This window comes from Chamaea fasciata, unplaced genomic scaffold (genome assembly GCF_029207755.1).
Source record: "Chamaea fasciata isolate MVZ Bird 193981 ecotype frontalis unplaced genomic scaffold, bChaFas1.0.hap1 SCAF_210, whole genome shotgun sequence".
Lineage (NCBI taxonomy): Eukaryota > Metazoa > Chordata > Aves > Passeriformes > Sylviidae > Chamaea > Chamaea fasciata.
In genome coordinates, this window is record NW_027094295.1 from 67,501 (window position 1) to 84,339 (window position 16,839).

The following is a 16,839-nucleotide window of genomic DNA, read 5'->3' on the forward strand; positions in this document are numbered from 1 at the left end:
ATGACGCCCACCCCGCTGGAGAAGTTGTGGCTGGGGTAGTAGATGAAGCGGGAGGGGCGGTCGGTGATGGAGTACCCTCCGCGGATCCCGTCCTTCTCCCAGAACTTCTCGGAGCACGCCAGGATTATTTTGGAGGAACTGGCGTAGTTGATGGAGCGCAGGGCGTGGGTCTTGGCAGGGGACAGCGGCGGCACGAACTGGATGTGCCTGGTAGCTTTGGCACTGGAGGTGACAAGGACATAGTCTGCAGTGATCGTGGTCGCGGCCAGCGTGTCCGGAGCACGGTAGAACACTCGGACTTTGTTGTCCTTCGTCATGATCTTCTCCACGGTGCAGTTGAACTGGACGACGCCAGGCAGCGCCTTGTGGAAGGCTCTGGGCAGTTGGTCAAACCCTCCGGTGATTTCATCAAACCTGGAAGGGAGGAAAAGCGGGAGGTGTGGGAAGAACGCTGGGGTTTAGGGAGCGCAAAACCCTGAGCTCTGCTGGAGACAGCAGCGGAGCTTGGAGGCCCCATCGAGGCACGAGCGGTTCCCGTTTGGAATCACTGTGATGCTTCCTGTTGTGGGAACAGGGTTGGCCTGAAGGGACAGCACCCACCTCTCATCAGAGAAGACGTCAAAGTCCCACAGTGAGGCGAGGAAGGACAGGTAAAACCCTGAGTCCTCATTCAGCACGTCACCGATCATGTCAACAGCTCCTCGACTCAGCCCCCCGACCTTGATCAAATATTCCTGTAGATCCCAGGAGAAGAGACACAGCCTGAGGTTGTGACCCCAGTCAGGGCTCCATTGCAGCTCTGCTGGCCCCTTTCTCAGCATTTCTCAAGTAGAAGGGATCCTTTATTAGGGAAAAGCATCCAAAAGGTGACAGAGGATGGCATCAGAGCGACACAGACCCTTCTCAAAGCAGGGAGAGCTGGGTAATTATCAAGAGCTGGGATTAAATTTGCCTTTGAGCCCAAGCCCATTACCTTGGTGGAGAAGGAGTCATGTTCAGCCAGATACTTCCTGCAATCAGTGCTCTGGAACTTCTTGAAAGCCTGGAGAAGAAACGTCAATATTTTCACTGGAAAAAGATCCATTTCCCTAAGTGCTGCCCAAAATTCCCTCAGAATGTCAGGGTTTGGTAACCCCTGAAGCTTCTGGACATCAAGTTTCGGGCAGCTGTGCCTTGGAGTGGCATTTTCTGCCCATCCAGATCCTGGTGGACTCCTTCCAAAGGATTTCTTGTGGACAAAGAGGGGTTTGCCACCACCTGCCCTTGTTTCTGAATGAGCCTCTCTTCACTCCAAAAGGACCCTGTTCTTCCCCAGCTTAGGGCTGAGTCTTCCCCAGTTCATGGCCATGTCTTCCCCAGCTCAGCTCATCGTTCAGGTGAGAGGACACCACGGGAAAATCTTGTACCTTGTCCAGCACCTCCTGGTACAGCTGGCCAGCACTTTTGCCCTTCTCCGATGGCTTCACGGGGTAATTCAGGATGTCAGGGTTCCTGTTCACCTCCTCAGCCCTGACCCGGGCACCCTTCAGGAAGTACCAGGTGTTGTTGTCCCTCTGGATGAAGGGATTCAGCTTCAGGTTGAACTGGCGGATGAATTCACGGACAAGCCTGGAAAAAGGGCGGAGTGATGGAGCCAAGAGCCAACAACCAACTCCCCAGTTCTGCCACCAAAGCGTTTTGTCCCCTTGGCACAAACGCTGAACCCCGGGGAAGCGAGGGGGGTGATTCACTCCCCGCATCGGGCTGGTCCCTCACCTGCCCACAGGGGTGGACTCGCCCTCACCTGTGCTTGCCTGGCAGGCGCATGGCTCCCAGCTCCACGTACCAGTCCTGTCCCTCGGGGCGGTATGTCCGGATCCGCCCCCCGACCCAGCCGCTCTTCTCCAGAATGGTCACCTGAAAAAGTGGGGTGGAGACCAGAAGTGTTTGGGAAATGGCTTGTTTGAAGTGAAACACCCCCAGAACAAGGTCCAGAGGGTTGGACAGATCCCCTTCAGATGGCAAATGAAGCACCTGTCGATCCAAACCCTGCCCTGTTGGCCAAGACACCTCTGCCCATGGGGCGGTTTCTCATTTCCCAGCTCCTGGGTTGCATTTGGGCACCAGCTCTGGCGAGAAGGTTCTCATGGTGGTTCAGGATCAAACAGGGCTTTGCAAGCAGCACCCATCCGTCCCTGTCCCTCCACGCCTTGGAAACCCTCTCTGAGACTCACAGGCGCCTTGGGATGGTTTGGAAAACGCTGGAATTTCTGCTGCCCTGAAGAGAGAACGCAAAGGGCTCGTTTGATCCACAGGAACCAATGCCAGGGGAAATTATTGGAGATTAATCTCCTTCCCTTCCTTCTTCCACCACCGTGGTTGGCCCACTGCATTTCCCTTTCCCTCCCCAGCCTCTGGAGGAGGGAAGCAAGCCCGGGAGAGCCTCGTGGAACCCCCACCGTGTGCCCGGCGTCCCGGAGCAGCTTGGCTGCCGTCAGCCCGCCGATCCCCGCGCCCACCACGACCACGTGCGCCGGGTGAGCCGCGGGCTCCAGCCCGTCCTGGACAATCCCCAGCAGCTCCTCGTAGTCCCGGTCATGGAGACAATACTCGGGAAAGCACGGGAACCGCTTGGCGCTCAGGAGACCCGCGAGCAGCAGGATTTGGAGGAGGACTGCGGAGGGAGGAAGAGAAGGGAAGGGAATAACGTGGCGTTGGCACTCGGAGTCATTCCTGATGGCACAGACTGGCTCCAAGGGTGTTGGTATCCTAAAAAGAGGAACCGGGGTGGTTGTGAAATCCCTGGCACCAGCAGGCTCATCAGGGTAGGTGTCAAGAAATGTCAGTGATGGTGATTCCCATTTTTTAAGAGAAATCAACCCACAGATGATTTTTTAGTTCCCCACATCCATGTCCTGCTTGTACAGCTGCTGTAATGAATTCCCAAAACGACTCTGACCTCCTTAGAACAAGCTCCAAAGCTTCCAAGAACAGTAATTAGTGTCACTCACGTGCAAAGAATGGAGGCACCTCGGTGTCCCCAGTAACCTTTCCCATACCCGGGTAATTCTGGGAGTTTTTACATGAAGGGTGGAGGGAAAAGACAGGATTGGGCAGATGGATCTGCTGAAGACTTGCACAGACAGGAGAGATTGGGGATAAAATTTCACAGAAAGATGGATGGATGGATTAGAGGGATGAAGAGAGAAGGGATTTATCTTCCTTAAAAATCCCCTAATTAAAAAAAAAATTCTACTTAATTTTAGAGAAGAGAGTTTTACTCTCCTTTAAAATTCCCTCTTCTAAAATTACCTCCTTTAAAATCCCCTCCTCTTAAAAACTCCTCCCTATTTAAAATTCTCTCCTTTAAAAATTATTGTGCCTTTGAGATGCCCACAGGGAGCAGCAAACAGACCCAAAACGACCATTTCCACCAGCACAGACACAAGGTTATTTAACATTTTCACAGTGAAGGGAAATTTGGGCTGACAACCACACTCCGTCCTGTTCCCCATCCCCCCTCGGGGTTTTTCTAGTTTTGGTTTCTGTTTTTCAAAATTACTAAAGAGAAACTTTAATTTTCTTTTCCTTCTCCTGAGTGCTGCCAGTTTTCTTCCAGGAAAAAAACAAAAAGCTCTGCAGACCCTATTTTGGGTAATTCTCACTGCTGGAAAATCCCAGGGAATGGTGTTTTGGTGGGGTTTTTTTGTTTTGTTTTTTTTTTTTTTTCTGGAGCAGCCCCAGATCTGTTGCAGATCAGGGGTGGATCTGTCAGGAATCCATCTCGGAGCCTTTATCACGCAACACCTGAGGCAGGTGTTTCAACAGCCCCTTGAGCTGATCCAGACATCAATCATGAGTGTAAAAAATGCAATATCTGCTCCAGTTGTCCTGTTAACAATGGGATAAGGTTGGATTGACCTGCCCGGATCACAGAATCATCCTGGTTGGATTGGAAAAAACCTGCGGACCATTTGGGAGATCCTGTTTGGAGATCAGAGCACATACCCAGGGACCGGCTCTGGGAGGTGTCGGCTGGATCTCCACCTTCCTTCAGGTGTTTTTTGGGAAGATGGGGAGAATGGAGGCATCCTCCAGGATGGCCCTCAGAGACTCCAAGCTCGTGCCTGTGTTTCCTGAAAAACCAGGATCATCCCAAGCCCCAGATGTGAAGGGAGGTCTCTCCCTGCCCACCGTGTCCGGAGCTCCAGGTGACCATGGAATAGTCCAGCTGGTAAAAGGGAGGTTTGTGGCTGTGCTCTTGGGAGGTGGCAAAGAGGTGGAACCAGATGGAACCAAAACACCAAACCCAGACAGCAAAGATGAAAGAAAACCAGGGAAAAAACCCACTTCGAGCTCAGGATTGTGGGGAGGAGTCACTCACCAGCTCCAGTCATCGCTCCAGGAGGAAGATGAATCCTCTGCTGAGATTGGAATTCATTTTATACACTGGCTTAGGGGAAAAAAAAAAAAAAAAAAGGAACCTGGTGCTTCCAAGAAAACCCTCTGTCAATCACTGCAACCCGGAAGGAGCGAAGTGGGATTTGTCACTAGGAGGGGAACCAGCAATTGAGCAGTCAGTTCCTCTGCCGGTGGTTTTTTTTTTCCCCTTTACTCACTGGAGTGAAGCCACCAGTCCACTGCATGTCTTGGGATGTTCCATGTTTACCAAGACATGGGGACCGCACCCTGCTCCACCAAAAGCAGCGATTTCCCAGAAGGGGACAATGAGGTTCGGGGTTTCTTTTCCTGGTATTGCACAAAGCTTGCTGAAAGCTAAATAACCACCATGGGGATCCTTCTGAACCCCGGGGAGACCTTGAGCTAGCTCTCAAAATATAATTTCAGGGATGAAAACAAGCATTTCCAGGGAAAATTCATCTACTGGATGCTCTTGGATGTTGACAGTTTTGGCTTGATCTTGCATCCGTTAGAACAGAGGGGATGAAGAATTGTTTGAGTGGGAAGGAGACCTTAAAGATCATCCAGAACTTCACTGAAATGGCAAAAAATTGGGTCTTTTTCTAGAACTGAGACAAGCCTTTTTTTCCAGAATGGAGACCTTGGACTTGCCAAAGCATCATAAACTCATCTGAGGAACCACCTCTTTGTTCTTGGACAGAGAACTCGAATCTCCTGCTTGGAGCCAGCACCCTCCCCGGCTTTATCCTGTTCAGTCACCACAGAACTGTGGGGTTTCACTAAATACGACCATAAAATATCTCAGGTTGGAGGAACATCTAATCCAACAAAATTCAGGCAGAATGTTGGAGATTCACGTCAAGGGTCTTTGCGGATTGGGTTTATGGGCTCTCCTGGTTTGGCTGGAATTGTGACGTGGAGACTGGGGGCTTGGGGTGCTGTGTCCAAGGGATCCCCTCAGAAGAAGCCACGATGTGGGTTTTGCCCAGAATTTTGCTTTTTGGTGGAGTGTGTGTGGGGGGGGATGTTGTTGTTGTGGTTCCTGCAGGATTCCCAATACCATGTTCCCTGTTGTAATGGTTTGAAGGCAAACCAGCGGGGGAAATCATCCCCACGCAGACACCTTTGAGAGATTTTAAGTTCGTAGTTACAATTTCATAGAAAAAATTACAATAAGTGCAACGAATACAGAAAAACGGCCTTGAACCACAAAGTCAGTGCGGCCTGGCCCCCGCGAGCCAGGGGGGTGGTCACAGTCTGATTAAGCAGTAGTTTCAGTGCAGTTGAAGTGATGTTTGCAGTCTTAACTGACGGCCCTGTGGAACTTCTGCCCCTGCTCTGGATCCATCCGTAGTGTTGGTGGTGTCCCAGTGCTTAGACCTTGAGATCATGCGTGGTCAGATCCAGGGAGTACATCCCCCGGGGTGGGGAATTTCACAATGGAATGGTGCAATCCTACAAGTCATGGGATGTTTTCAGGGCCCTTGATGTTTCCTGTAGCTGTGAGCTCATGATGGCAGGGACGACTTCTGATTAAAACTGGGTGACAAAAGCCTTAGGGAACTTTCCTTCTAAGAAAAACCGAAGGACTGAAGGTTTTTCTTGATTTTGTTCTCCTCTTTGGAGCGTGTCTCCATTTAGGAAAATCCACCTGTTGGACTGGGAAAAGGCAAAAGTATCATTTTTTGAGAAAAAACCTCCTTGGTTTGTGTCCAGTTTTGTGTTTCATGATTTGTGGTGCTCTGGTTGTTCCCCTGTGGGGTGTCAATGCCGAACTTCCAAAACCACGCATTTTCTCCACATGGAATAACAAATCCTGAGGGATTTGGGAGTTGCACGGTGAAACTGGACGGGATACACATTCCCAGGAAGAGCAGAGAGTTTGGAGTGAAGACAGATGGTTTCACATTGTCCTGATTAATGGACCTGGATTAATGCGTGTCCCAACAAGTTGCTTTGTGATCAACCACAATGACAGGGATTTATTTTCTGGGCATCAGCAATCCACCTGTTGCAAAAGTTGTCCCTCCCACCTTCCAGCTCCCATCTGCCGATTTCCTGAAAGTTACGGGAAAGTGAGTTTCTGCCTGACACCAGTCGCATCACAAGGCAGGAGATCAGAGGGTGGGAGAAGAGATGGTTATTTCTTTCCAAATTGCTGTTTTCTGATTTTAAGGTTGACTTTCGTAACGGAAGGAGAGGCAAAAAAGTGGGATTTCATTCCACGTGCTGTGTGGGACATCATGCACGTGTTGGAGAGCACTTGGAACGGAGGTGGACAACCTCCTCCATCGGTGCGTTTCCCTGTGGAGATGAAAAGAGACCGCTTACGTAAAGCACAGAGAGGGAAAAACCCGTGTGGATTTATTAATGAGGTAATTAGCCTTAATGAGTCTCTGGGCTGGCAGGCACAGGGTGGAGAGGTGCGGGCAGGTCCAGTTGAGGAAAGATGCCATTTCAAAGCATTGTCTTGTCCTTCACTTCCTGCGTGCCCAGAGGATTCCCAGGATACACCTCTTGCACGTACTCGTGCAACTCCGAGGCAAAACTTTTGGGATTGGGGGAATAATTCAAGAAATGAATGCACCAGGAAGGAGTTTCTTGGATGAAACTGTCCAAAATCAGGGTTCTCTTCAAGGGAAGGATGTGGAGCTGATGGTGGAAGTCCAGAGGGGATGTTTCAAGCAGCTCACCTGGAGTTTTGAGGGGAGAAAACCCACTTATTTTCACTGGAAAACACCGTCAGGGCTACTCTTCCCGGTGGAAAACACGAGTTTCTTCCTGCCTGCTGCTGATTGGGACCCAGAAGCGACCCCGCTCTCACCTGGTGGGGGGGATGCCAGCGGAACCCTTCCCCATTCCCAACACTCGATCCTGCTCCTGCTATCCCAATCTCCCCGGCAGAGCTTCCAGCAGGGTCCCCAAACCCTCCGGGTACCAACTGCGGGGACAAGGCGGGTGACAGGGCAGGGGCACGGGGTGTGCGGGGGCGGCGGTGCCGCCTGCTCCCGCGGCCCCCGAGGGGTCCGTGCGGGGCTCGGGGACGGGTCTGCCACCGCGCCACCTCTAGAGGGCTCCGGGGACGCGGAGCTGCCGCTCGGCCTCTCCCCTCTCTCCCGGATCCTCTCGGGCTTCCGGAGCGCGGCCGCGCTCGGCATCGCCGCCTTTGTGTCCTGCCGGGGGAGGCTCGGTGGGCCGGGGCGGCTCCGGCATCGCCCCCTCCCTGCGTGGGGAGCCTCAGCCTGGGAACGGGGGACGCTCCTCCCGAGGAAAAGCCCTGTGGAAGCAGCTCCGGGCTCGGGCCGGCCGAGGAGCGGGGACGGCAGGTAACGGGGCCGAAGAGGGGCAGGGTTGTGTTTCGGCTCCCGGCGGGGCCGGAGAGGGCGGGGGGCACGTCCCCGGCAGCAGCAGCTCCTCTGGGGAGAGGGCGGGGGATAGGCAGGATGGAGAGGGAGCGCTGGGCTCCGCAGGGACGGGGATGCTCCTGGGGTGCAGCCGCCAGGGCCCCGTCGCTGATTCCCGGTGGCGGGAACCGGGAGGCAGGGATTGCCGTGGGATGGGGTCTGCCGGAAAGGCGAGGGGGGAAAAGCAGGGACCCTCCTGCGCCGCTGTTCCCGCGGTGCTCTGGGGATGCTCAGGATTTAGTCCTGGATGAGAAAACCCGACATTCATCGAAGTGACCACAGGAGAAGCATCAAATCTCGAGCAGGAAGCGCTGTGGGGGGAATTCCTTGGTTTCAAGGGATTTCTCCTCCCTGCAGGGTGTTTCGGGGAGCCCCGAGGGAGGAATCTGCACTGTTGGGGTGCTCCCTCCTGCCATGGAGCCGTGGGTGCTGCTGGATCCGCGGCAGAAGGCCCTGTACCTCGATGTGATGCACGAGAGCTATGAGACCCTCATGTCCCTGGGTAAGGATACCCCAGAAATCTCTTTCCTTGTTGTATATCCCCCTATCCTTTCCTTGCTCCAAGCAAAGCAGCCTGGCAAGAGGGGTGGAGGGATCAGGGCAAGTTTCCAGGGGGATTTCCCCAAGCCCCAGCCCTCTCCTTAATTCTTTTTCTACAGGAAAATAATATTGATCTCTCCTAATTTTATCTGAAAATTCTGGCACTGGAGTGCCCTTGGCATCTCCACATTTCCAGTTCAGTCTAGGATCAGCTCCCTGTTGTATCCCTCTTCCTCCTCTCTGGGACAACAAGATTTTTCAGAGGAATCCTGTTGTTGCTCTGTTGTTTTAAGTCTTTTAAGCTCCAATCAGTGCCATGCCCTTCCCTTTTCCTCCTTCTCCTGTTTCCCAGAAGCTCAGGGGAGCGAAGAGGTGAAAATATTAAGGAGAATCCTGTTGCTACTCCATTGTTTTAAATCCTCCTCCTCACGCTTTCACCTTTTCCTACTTCTCCCCTTTCCCAGCAGCTCAGGGGCTGGTGAGTGAAAAAGCAGCGGAGAACGGAGCATCGGAGAGCAGTGCTGGGCTCGGACCACACTCATCCCACAGCCTGGAGCGGGAGAAGCCCCTCGGCTCCAACAGGCGCAAAGCGAAGCGCCCAGACAAAGCTGTGCTTCCTGTGGACCCCAAACCCACCGTGCTCCCCAAACTCGGCTGCGTCAAACCCCTGCGTGGAAAAGGACCGGCCCGGGAGCGGCCGTTTGGCTGCGCCGACTGCGGAAAGAGCTTCCCGTGGGCGTCGCACCTGGAGCGGCACCGGCGCGTCCACACGGGCGAGCGGCCCTTCGGCTGCCCCGAGTGCGGGGAGACCTACAGCCAGAGCTCGCACCTGCTGCAGCACCGCCGCACCCACGCCAGCGACCGCCCGCACAAGTGTGGCGACTGCGGGAAGCGCTTCGCCGCCGCGGCCGAGCTGGCGGCCCACGGCCGCGGCCACGCCGCCGACAAACCCCACAAGTGCGGGGACTGCGGAAAGGGCTTTGTGTGGGCATCGCACCTGGAGCGGCACCGCCGCGTCCACACCGGCGAGAAGCCCTTTGAGTGCTCCGAGTGCGGCGAGGCTTTCACCCAGGGCTCGCACCTCGCCAAGCACCGCCGCAGCCACACGGGCGAGCGGCCCCACCGCTGCCCGGCCTGCGGGAAGACCTTCTGCCAGAGCTCCGACCTGGCGCGGCACCGCCGCACGCACCTGGGCAGGAAGCCCCTGCGCTGCGGGGACTGTGGGAAGCTGTTCCGGGCGGGGCCAGCCCTGGCGCGGCACCAGCGGTGCCATCACCGGGAGCACTCGCACCGCTGCCCCGACTGTGGGAAGGGCTTCGTGTGGGCATCTCACCTGGAGCGGCACCGGCGCGTCCACACGGGCGAGCGGCCCTTCCCCTGCGGCAGCTGCGGTGAGCGCTTCACCCAGAAGGCTCACCTGCTGCAGCACCGCAAGACCCACTCGCCAGAAAGGCCCTACAAGTGCGGTGACTGCGGGAAGCGCTTCGGGGAAGCCCCCCCGTTCCTGGTGCACCAGCGTGGCCATGCCGTGCACAAGAGCTACACCTGCGACGACTGCGGGAAGGGCTTTGCCTGGGCGTCCCACCTGGAGCGGCACCGCCGCGTTCACACCGGCGAGAGGCCCTTCAAGTGCCCTGAGTGCGGCGAGGCTTTCAGCCAGGGCTCGCACCTTGCCAAGCACCGCCGCAGCCACCTCCCCAAGGCCGCGGTGCTGTCGCCCCTTGCCAGGACACGGCTTGTTGGGGATGTGACCGGAGCTCCCAGCAGTGAGGACCCCTAAGGACCGAGACCCCCCTCGGTGTGATAGATGCGGAGAGACAGCCAAGGGAAAATTTGTCTTGGGGACACCGAGTGACACTTGAAGGGCACTGGGGTGGGTAGCAGGGGTGCTCTGTTGTGGAACAGGGTGAGATTTATCTGCCCTGGTGTCTCCCCACAGCAGTGGGTGAACATTGCACCTGCTGCAGTCCAGACTCCAGAAAAAGAACAACCTGGGGGAGAAGGAGCCTATTCCCGAAGGAAACGGCGCTTGGCTCCATCAGGGAAGGGTGGGGGAACCAGGGCTGGTTCTGATGCGAAAATCCAGCGGTGTTGTGCCCACTTTGTGCTGCCAGTGGGTGGGAGAAGGGGACAGAGGGGGCAAGATGCTCAGGGTGAGCAGGAGGTGCTGCCACAGGGCAGGAATAAACTGGGAGCCCTGCACCTCCTGGACGTCTGTGTCTCTGTGCTCCAACCCTGTGCTCTGATGCTTTCCCTGCTCCAGGCAGGAAACCCCACAAGCACTTTCTTCCCCAGAGACAAAACCACACGGACACACATGGAGGGGTTTTGCTTTTTGGCTCAGCTACCTTCTACTTTATTTACTGTCACTCCAAGCCCAGGAAACCTGGCCTGGCTTCTCCAGCATTCCCACCTTAATGCATCCCAACCTGTCCTTTGTACACCCCCAGCAGAATCTGGGGAGGTCCCAGCAGTGCTGGTGATGACTACAGGTCCCCAGGGCTCTTTTCTGAGCTGTTTGGCCCCAAAAATCTCCAGGGAAGGGGGTTCCCTGTGTGTTTTCACCCTGCCATGCACACAAGTTTTGCCCCCCCCCCCTTTTACCCTCCTGCGAGTAGGGCAGAGGATGAGGAGAGTTATAGGGAAAAGTGTGTCCCCACCACCCCAAATGATATCCACCTCTCCCCAAATCCACCCTCAGCCTCCCCATCCCTCCTGACCCTGTCTTCCCCCAAAACCCTCCTGGCAGGTGCAGCCGTCCCTCCCTGTGCCCCTTTCCCACTGCTTCAGCCCATAATCCCCACCGTGACCCTCATTCCGGGGTATCCTGCACCCCCAAGCCCTTTCCCATCCTGGGACAGGAGTACAGACCTCCCTCCCACCTCGGCTCTGGGATGTCCCCAAAAGTGGAGGGGAACTCTGAGTACCCCAGCCCCACCTCAGGAACTGGGAGGAGGGAGGGACACCCAGGACCCTGGTGAGGCTGCGGCGTCGCTTTGCAGGGTGCCCCGCTCCCCAGGCCTCCACACCCCGGTGAGGGGCAGGAGAGCTTTGGCCACCCGGTCCCTGGGCACGGCAGAGGGGGAAGGCATGGGCTGCTTCTGCAAGGCAGAGCTGGGCTCCTGAGGCCAGAGCTCAGGGGCTGCGGCCGACCCGCCTCCTTGTCCACCCTCCCACCACGTGGGTGGCAGCAGGGACAGGGGGCTGCGGGTGCCGGCACCGTGCAGGCGCTGATGGGCCGCCAGGGCCGTGCCGAGGCCAAAGGCTTTGCCGCAATCGGGGCACACGTGGCGCTTCTCGGGGCCGCGTTGGGCGTGGGCGCGTTGGTGCCGGTTGCGGTGGGAGCTGCGGCCGAAGCGCTTCCCGCAGTGGGCGCAGGAGAAGGGCTTCTCCCCGGTGTGCGTGAGCCGGTGCCGGTCGTAGTGGGAGCTCCAGGAGAAGCCCTTCCCGCAGAGCCCGCACTGGTACGGCTTCTCGCCGCGGTGCAGCCGCCTGTGCCGCTCCAGCCCGGCCAGCGAGCTGAAGCCTTTCCCACACTCGGGGCACGCGTGGGGTCGGCCGGGCTGGGCGCCGTGGGTGCGCAGGTGTGCCAGCAGCGTGGAGCTGACGGCGAAGCTCTTGCCGCAGTCGCCGCAGCGGAAGGGCCGCTCACCCGTGTGCACTCGCCGGTGCCGCTCCAGGTGGGAGCTCACGGCGAAGCCGCGCCCGCACTCCCCGCAGCAGAACGGCTTCTCCCCAGTGTGCACACGGCGGTGCCGCTCCAAGTGTGACACCCACCCGAAGCTCTTCCCGCACTCCCCGCACGGGTACGGTTTGGCTGCTTCCTCTCTAGCCGGCATGGCATTGTCAGCATCGCTGGGCAGCTGCACGTGGCCACGCCGGTGTTTGGCCAGGGCTGTGCCGCAGCGGAAGCGGCGTGGGCAGTCTGGGCAGGGGTGCAGCCGCTCGGAGCCGTGCACGTGTCGGTGCTTGAGCAGGCCCGAGCTGTGGCTGAAGCACTTCCCACACTGCTCGCAGCGGTGGGGCTGCGGCACGGGGTCGGCGCCGGCCAGCGGGGTCTGTGTGCCCTTGTGCTTGAAGCGCCGCGGGTCTGTCTGGCGGTTGAGGCTCTTCCCGCAGTCGGCACATTTCCGCGGGGCCGGCGGCGGCTCTTCCTCTGCCTCCACACCCTCCTCATCCCCGGCGGCGACGGCGGCGATGTGGGTGCGCATGTGGCGGTCGAGGTGGGAGCTCCAGGCGAAGGCGCGCCCGCACTCGGTGCACTGGAAGGGCTTCTCGCCGGTGTGGATGCGGCGGTGCCGCTCCAGGTGGGAGCTCCAGGCGAAGGCCTTACCGCACACGGCGCACTCGAAGGGCTTCCCGCCCAGGTGGCTCTTCTGGTGCCGGGCCAGCCCCGCGGCGTCGGCGAAGCTGCGGCCGCACTGGGGGCAGCGGTGGGGCCGGGCGGCGCCGGGTGCGTGCGTGCGCTGGTGCGTGAGCAGCGAGGAGCTGACGCTGAAGCGGCGCCCGCACTCGGGGCAGCCGTAGGGCCGCTCGCCCGTGTGCACGCGCCGGTGGATGGTGAGGTCGGAGCGCTGGATGAAGCCCTTCCCGCAGTCGGGACACACGTGCGGGCGGTCGCCGCTGTGGATTTTCCGGTGCTTCACCAGGGCTGACTTGTGGCTGAAGATCTTTCCGCACTCGCCGCAGGTGTTGGCCGTGTGGTTCTCGCTCCGGCTCGCAGAGAGCTGAGGGTGCTCCTTGTCCGTGTTGGGTTTTTCCTCAGCAGGTTTTTCCTGAGGCGCTTCCTGCCCTGCTCCTGCTCCGTGCTCTGTAGGCAGAGAGAGCCAGACACAAAAGAAAGACAAAAAATAAAGTCCCTAATGACTGTGCTGGGTTGGAAACACTCCTTTATTCGTCATTCCTCTGTTCAGTGCTGAAGGTGCTTTGGGATCACTCCAGCAAGTCTTAGAAGTTTGAACTATTTACATATTATAGCGGAGAAAGGAATTAGCCCTCATTGCCTCACCAGGTACATAGTTGTCCTCATTAATTAACATTCTATCTTCTGTTGGTTATTGATTTCTCTCTTCTCACACTGATTATCCACATTTTCCACCTTTTTATTACCTTTCTTCTGGAATGGACATCTCTGGTTTATGTGAGGTGTCTTTGCACTTTATAAATTCTGCATTTCTGGTGTTCAGTTCTCACCAGCAAATTTCTCTCCCAGGTTTTGTTAGTGTCCTAAACCCCTCCTGCACGAGCAGGAGCAGCATGGGAGCCTCACCTGCAGGCGGGGTATCCCGGGATACGTGGAGATCCAGGGCTGTTGCTTCCTCCCCGCGGTCCAGGTGGGACAACAGGTCAGGCTTGGAAACAGGGAATTCTGAGAAACAGATTTTGTCATGCCCAGAGCTAGACTTGGTGGGGAAAACTAGAGTTTTCCCAACTGTAGGAAGAGGGTTTAGTGATTTCTTCTACAAAAAAAATAACGGAAAGGTTGATTCCCACTGCTTCCCCTGCCTTTCCTCATCCTCCTTGGAGGGGCAGTGGGTGGGTGCAATCAATAATTTATTACTATTATTATTCCTGGAGGATGGGTTGGGAAAAGAGGGATTTGCAGGTGCTGCCCTGCCCTGCCCCCCTTGCATCCCAACAAGGTGAACCATCCATCCCACCCCCAAATTTTCCTCCGGGAAGGGGAGGGCTCCTCACCCAGTGCCATCAGCGTCTCGTAGCTCTCCTGCATCACGTCGCGATACAGAGCTCTCTGTCGCGGGTCCAGCACCACATAGGGCTCCATGGCCGGACTCTGGGGACCCAGAAGAGAGGATCAGGCGCTGAAAATTTAATGGATAATTACTCCCTGATAAGCCAACGGCAAAGCCAAGCTGGATCACGGCATGGGGCAGGTGGTGAACAAACCTGTCCATCCTTATGCCCCACAATCCTGCAGGAAATTCCTACCTTTTGCCCCTACTGCTTCAGGAATTTTCCTTTTTTCCAAAAATTAATAGGCAGGAAGAAGCAGAAAGGGAAAACAGAAATACAAAGATTCCTCAAAAAGCAAAAATTAAAGGAATAAGTAAAGAGATAAAGTGCCTCCCAGGAAGAACAAGTTTCTCTCATCTGAAGACAAGGCTCTGCTGAGAGATCTGGACCCTAAAATTAATTTTCACCCAAATTTTACCCATATAGCTCATTCTCAATGCACCAAACCCTGGGTGCTCATCCACAGAATCTAGGAATGTCTTTCCAGAGAGTCCTGTCACAAATTTTCCAGGTCATCCCCAAACACTCACAGCAATCACTCCTCCTGCCCAAAAAGGATAAATCACCCCATTATTTCCCCATTATCCTCTGAGCCTTAGGGGGAAAACTGGAGTTTTTCCAGCTGTAGGAAGAGCATGTGACGCTTTCCTCTACAAAAATCATAGAAAAGCAAATTCCCTTTGCTCCCCTCACCCTTCCTCATCCTCCCCAGGAAGCAGCAGGTGTGTAAGGATCCCAGTTATTCATTTCATTTTTTTTTCATTTATCATTATTCCTGGAGGACAGATTGGAAAAGGGTGGATGTGCAGGTTCTGAATGACTTACTGACGGCGGGAATAAACGGCCGATTTCCAGCACGGATCCCTCCTGCTGTTTTTCCCCGTATTTTTATGTTTTGGAGCCCCCACCAGCGTCTCATGCCGCTTCATTCATTCCTCGGTGTTGGGCCATCCTGCTAAAAGAAATGGAAGTAAAGGGGTCGACACATCCGAAGGGAACCCCCCGAGGGGGAAGGACAACGGGGTGGGGGAGTGTTGGGATTTTTTTACCATTTCCCCCCTTCCCTGGGACTGGAAAGGAAAATCCAGGACCCTGAGGGGTGGATGGAGGAGGGAAAGACGGGGATGGGGAAAACCAAGCGATTCTTCTGCCTTTTTTTCCACATCCCAACCCGAATCTCCCCGTTACCTGCAGGTCCGGCTCGGGGGGTGCTGTCGGCAAAGCCCCCCGTTCTTTTATTTTTCCCAAAAAAGCCCTTTTTTCCCCCACAAAAGTGGGGATGTGCACGTGGGGAGCGGATGGGCCCGGTCCCTCCGATATCCTCTAAGCGATAAGAGTTTAAAAAGGGAAGGAGGGAAAGAAGGAATTTAAGGGAAGGGGGAAAAAAAAAAAAAAAAAAAGAAAAAAAAAAAAAAAGAAAAAAAAAGAAGAAGAAGAAGAAGAAAGGGAGCGGGGAGAAGGGGAAGAGAGAGAAAAGGGCTGCGCACAATGGCCGGGGCCCTCTGGCGGCAAGAGCCGCGGGTCTGGGCGGAAATTAAAAAAACAACCCAACACTTTGCTCAGTGAAAAAAATGCTCTTTAATGTCCTGGTGGGATGGTTTTTTTTTCCTGAAACGGCGGTGGGGAGGAAAAACCCCAAAAAAGTGGTTTGAGGGTTCTCCGGCCCCTCTGTGGGGATGGAGATGAGCCCCAGAGTCACTTTGCTTGTGCGGGTCTCGGGGTAAAACCGAGGCACTGGGGGTGTTTGAACCAGTGTGGGCTGAGGGGAAGCGGCTGCAGCCTCCCCCCACATTGCGGCGGCCGCCGTGACCCTTCGCAGCAGGAAAAGGCGCGGGTTTTGGGGGTAAAAAGGGAGTTTTCTGTCAACGGGGGCATGTCGCGGTATCAAGGAATACCCCCCCAAATGTGCTAAGACCCGCCATGAGGAGTTTGGAGGCCAAAACGTCGTTTCCCCTCGTCCCCTCTCCACCGGCGGTGCCTCACGACAGGGCACGTCGGCATGGCAACGGTGTCCGGCTGCCCTCATCCAAGATGGCGTCCACGGCCTCACGCCCAGGCGCCATCTTGAGCCGGGCCCCGCGGGCGGCAAGGGGGAGGGCGAGGCCGCGGCCATTTTCCCTCGCGCCCTACCTGAAGGCGAGGCCGCCATTTCGGAATAGGGCAGCTATAGGGGCTGCCACCCTTCCCCTACCCTACAGACCCTCATACAACCCTCCCCAAACCCTATAGCGACCCCCCAAAAATCCTCTACGCCCCAGTAAACCTCCTTAATCCTATAGGAATTCCCCCAAGCCGTCCTATACACCTTGATACACCTATACACCCAGCATAACTCTATGGGAGCCCCAAAACCCATCCCGTGAACGCCGGTACAGCCCCCTAATCCCATAGTAACGGACCCGCAGAAAAATATTCTGCAGACCCCGATACACCTCACCTATTTTACTGGAACTGAGATATACCACCTCCCCCTGCACGCTATAGGGAGCCCCACTGTCTGAGCAGCCTGTAGGGGGCTGCTCCCCTTTCCCAGCACCACACGGACCCCGATGTCCCTCGTCACATCCTGTAGGGATCCTGAGGGGATCCCCAAACCCCTGACCCCACCGCGGCCCCCGGCCCCTCCTGTGGGGCCTCACGGGCATTCCCCCCCCCCCCGCCCTCCCCGGACGGCGCCCCCGAGCGGAGCACGGCCGGCGCCGCCCCCTCTTTACCGCGCAAGCGTAGCCACACCCCCGCC

General features: G+C 56.4%; 3 protein-coding genes across 6 annotated transcripts in view; 1 reads left to right on the plus strand and 2 right to left on the minus strand.

Moving 5' to 3' along the window:
- The window catches only part of IL4I1 (interleukin 4 induced 1), an 8,248-nt gene extending 689 nt beyond the window's left edge, over nucleotides 1–7,559 (minus strand). The window contains exons 1-7 of the mRNA XM_066208312.1: nucleotides 7,340–7,559; nucleotides 2,439–2,653; nucleotides 1,784–1,896; nucleotides 1,407–1,608; nucleotides 974–1,042; nucleotides 601–734; nucleotides 1–414 (exon numbers count right to left, since the gene is read on the minus strand). The exon at nucleotides 1–414 is cut by the window's left edge and continues 689 nt beyond it. Of these exons, the coding sequence (XP_066064409.1) occupies nucleotides 1–414; nucleotides 601–734; nucleotides 974–1,042; nucleotides 1,407–1,608; nucleotides 1,784–1,896; nucleotides 2,439–2,653; nucleotides 7,340–7,559 (1,367 nt within the window). The remainder of the gene's footprint in view (nucleotides 415–600; nucleotides 735–973; nucleotides 1,043–1,406; nucleotides 1,609–1,783; nucleotides 1,897–2,438; nucleotides 2,654–7,339) is intronic.
- An 83-nt stretch (nucleotides 7,560–7,642) lies between these two features.
- Nucleotides 7,643–10,559, plus strand: LOC136304874 (zinc finger protein CKR1-like). Of its 2 annotated transcripts, none has more exons than XM_066208307.1 (3): nucleotides 7,643–7,727; nucleotides 8,163–8,307; nucleotides 8,810–10,559. In XM_066208307.1, exons 2-3 carry the CDS (start codon nucleotides 8,220–8,222, stop codon nucleotides 10,123–10,125), a joined length of 1,404 nt encoding a protein of 467 aa, XP_066064404.1. In that variant the 5' UTR covers nucleotides 7,643–7,727; nucleotides 8,163–8,219; the 3' UTR covers nucleotides 10,126–10,559. The 2 variants fall into 2 exon arrangements, with proteins under 2 accessions (XP_066064404.1, XP_066064406.1); XM_066208309.1 differs by having other exon boundaries at nucleotides 8,813–10,559.
- Nucleotides 10,560–11,055: 496 nt separating this feature from the next.
- On the minus strand, nucleotides 11,056–16,673 carry LOC136304869 (zinc finger protein 93-like). 3 transcript variants are annotated; one of them, XM_066208301.1, is made up of 5 exons: nucleotides 14,925–16,673; nucleotides 14,295–14,323; nucleotides 14,043–14,167; nucleotides 13,615–13,713; nucleotides 11,056–13,155 (listed from the first exon to the last, which is right to left on the minus strand). In XM_066208301.1, the coding sequence occupies exons 3-5, from the start codon at nucleotides 14,128–14,130 to the stop codon at nucleotides 11,285–11,287; spliced, it is 2,058 nt and encodes a 685-aa protein (XP_066064398.1). In that variant the 5' UTR covers nucleotides 14,131–14,167; nucleotides 14,295–14,323; nucleotides 14,925–16,673; the 3' UTR covers nucleotides 11,056–11,284. The 3 variants fall into 3 exon arrangements, with proteins under 3 accessions (XP_066064398.1, XP_066064399.1, XP_066064400.1); XM_066208302.1 differs by lacking the exon at nucleotides 14,295–14,323; XM_066208303.1 differs by lacking the exon at nucleotides 14,925–16,673 and having other exon boundaries at nucleotides 14,295–14,362.
- Nucleotides 16,674–16,839: the final 166 nt, after the last annotated feature.

Coding starts and splice junctions, on each gene's coding strand:
- LOC136304874 (XM_066208307.1), top strand. CDS start 8,220: ATGGAGCCGTGGGTGCTGCTGGATCCGCGGCAGAAGGCCCTGTACCTC. Junction 8,308..8,809: donor TGAGACCCTCATGTCCCTGG/GTAAGGATACCC, acceptor CCCCTTTCCCAG/CAGCTCAGGGGCTGGTGAGT.
- LOC136304869 (XM_066208302.1), bottom strand. CDS start 14,130: ATGGAGCCCTATGTGGTGCTGGACCCGCGACAGAGAGCTCTGTATCGC. Junction 13,714..14,042: donor CGAGACGCTGATGGCACTGG/GTGAGGAGCCCT, acceptor TCTGTTTCTCAG/AATTCCCTGTTTCCAAGCCT. Junction 13,156..13,614: donor CCGGGATACCCCGCCTGCAG/GTGAGGCTCCCA, acceptor CTCTGCCTACAG/AGCACGGAGCAGGAGCAGGG.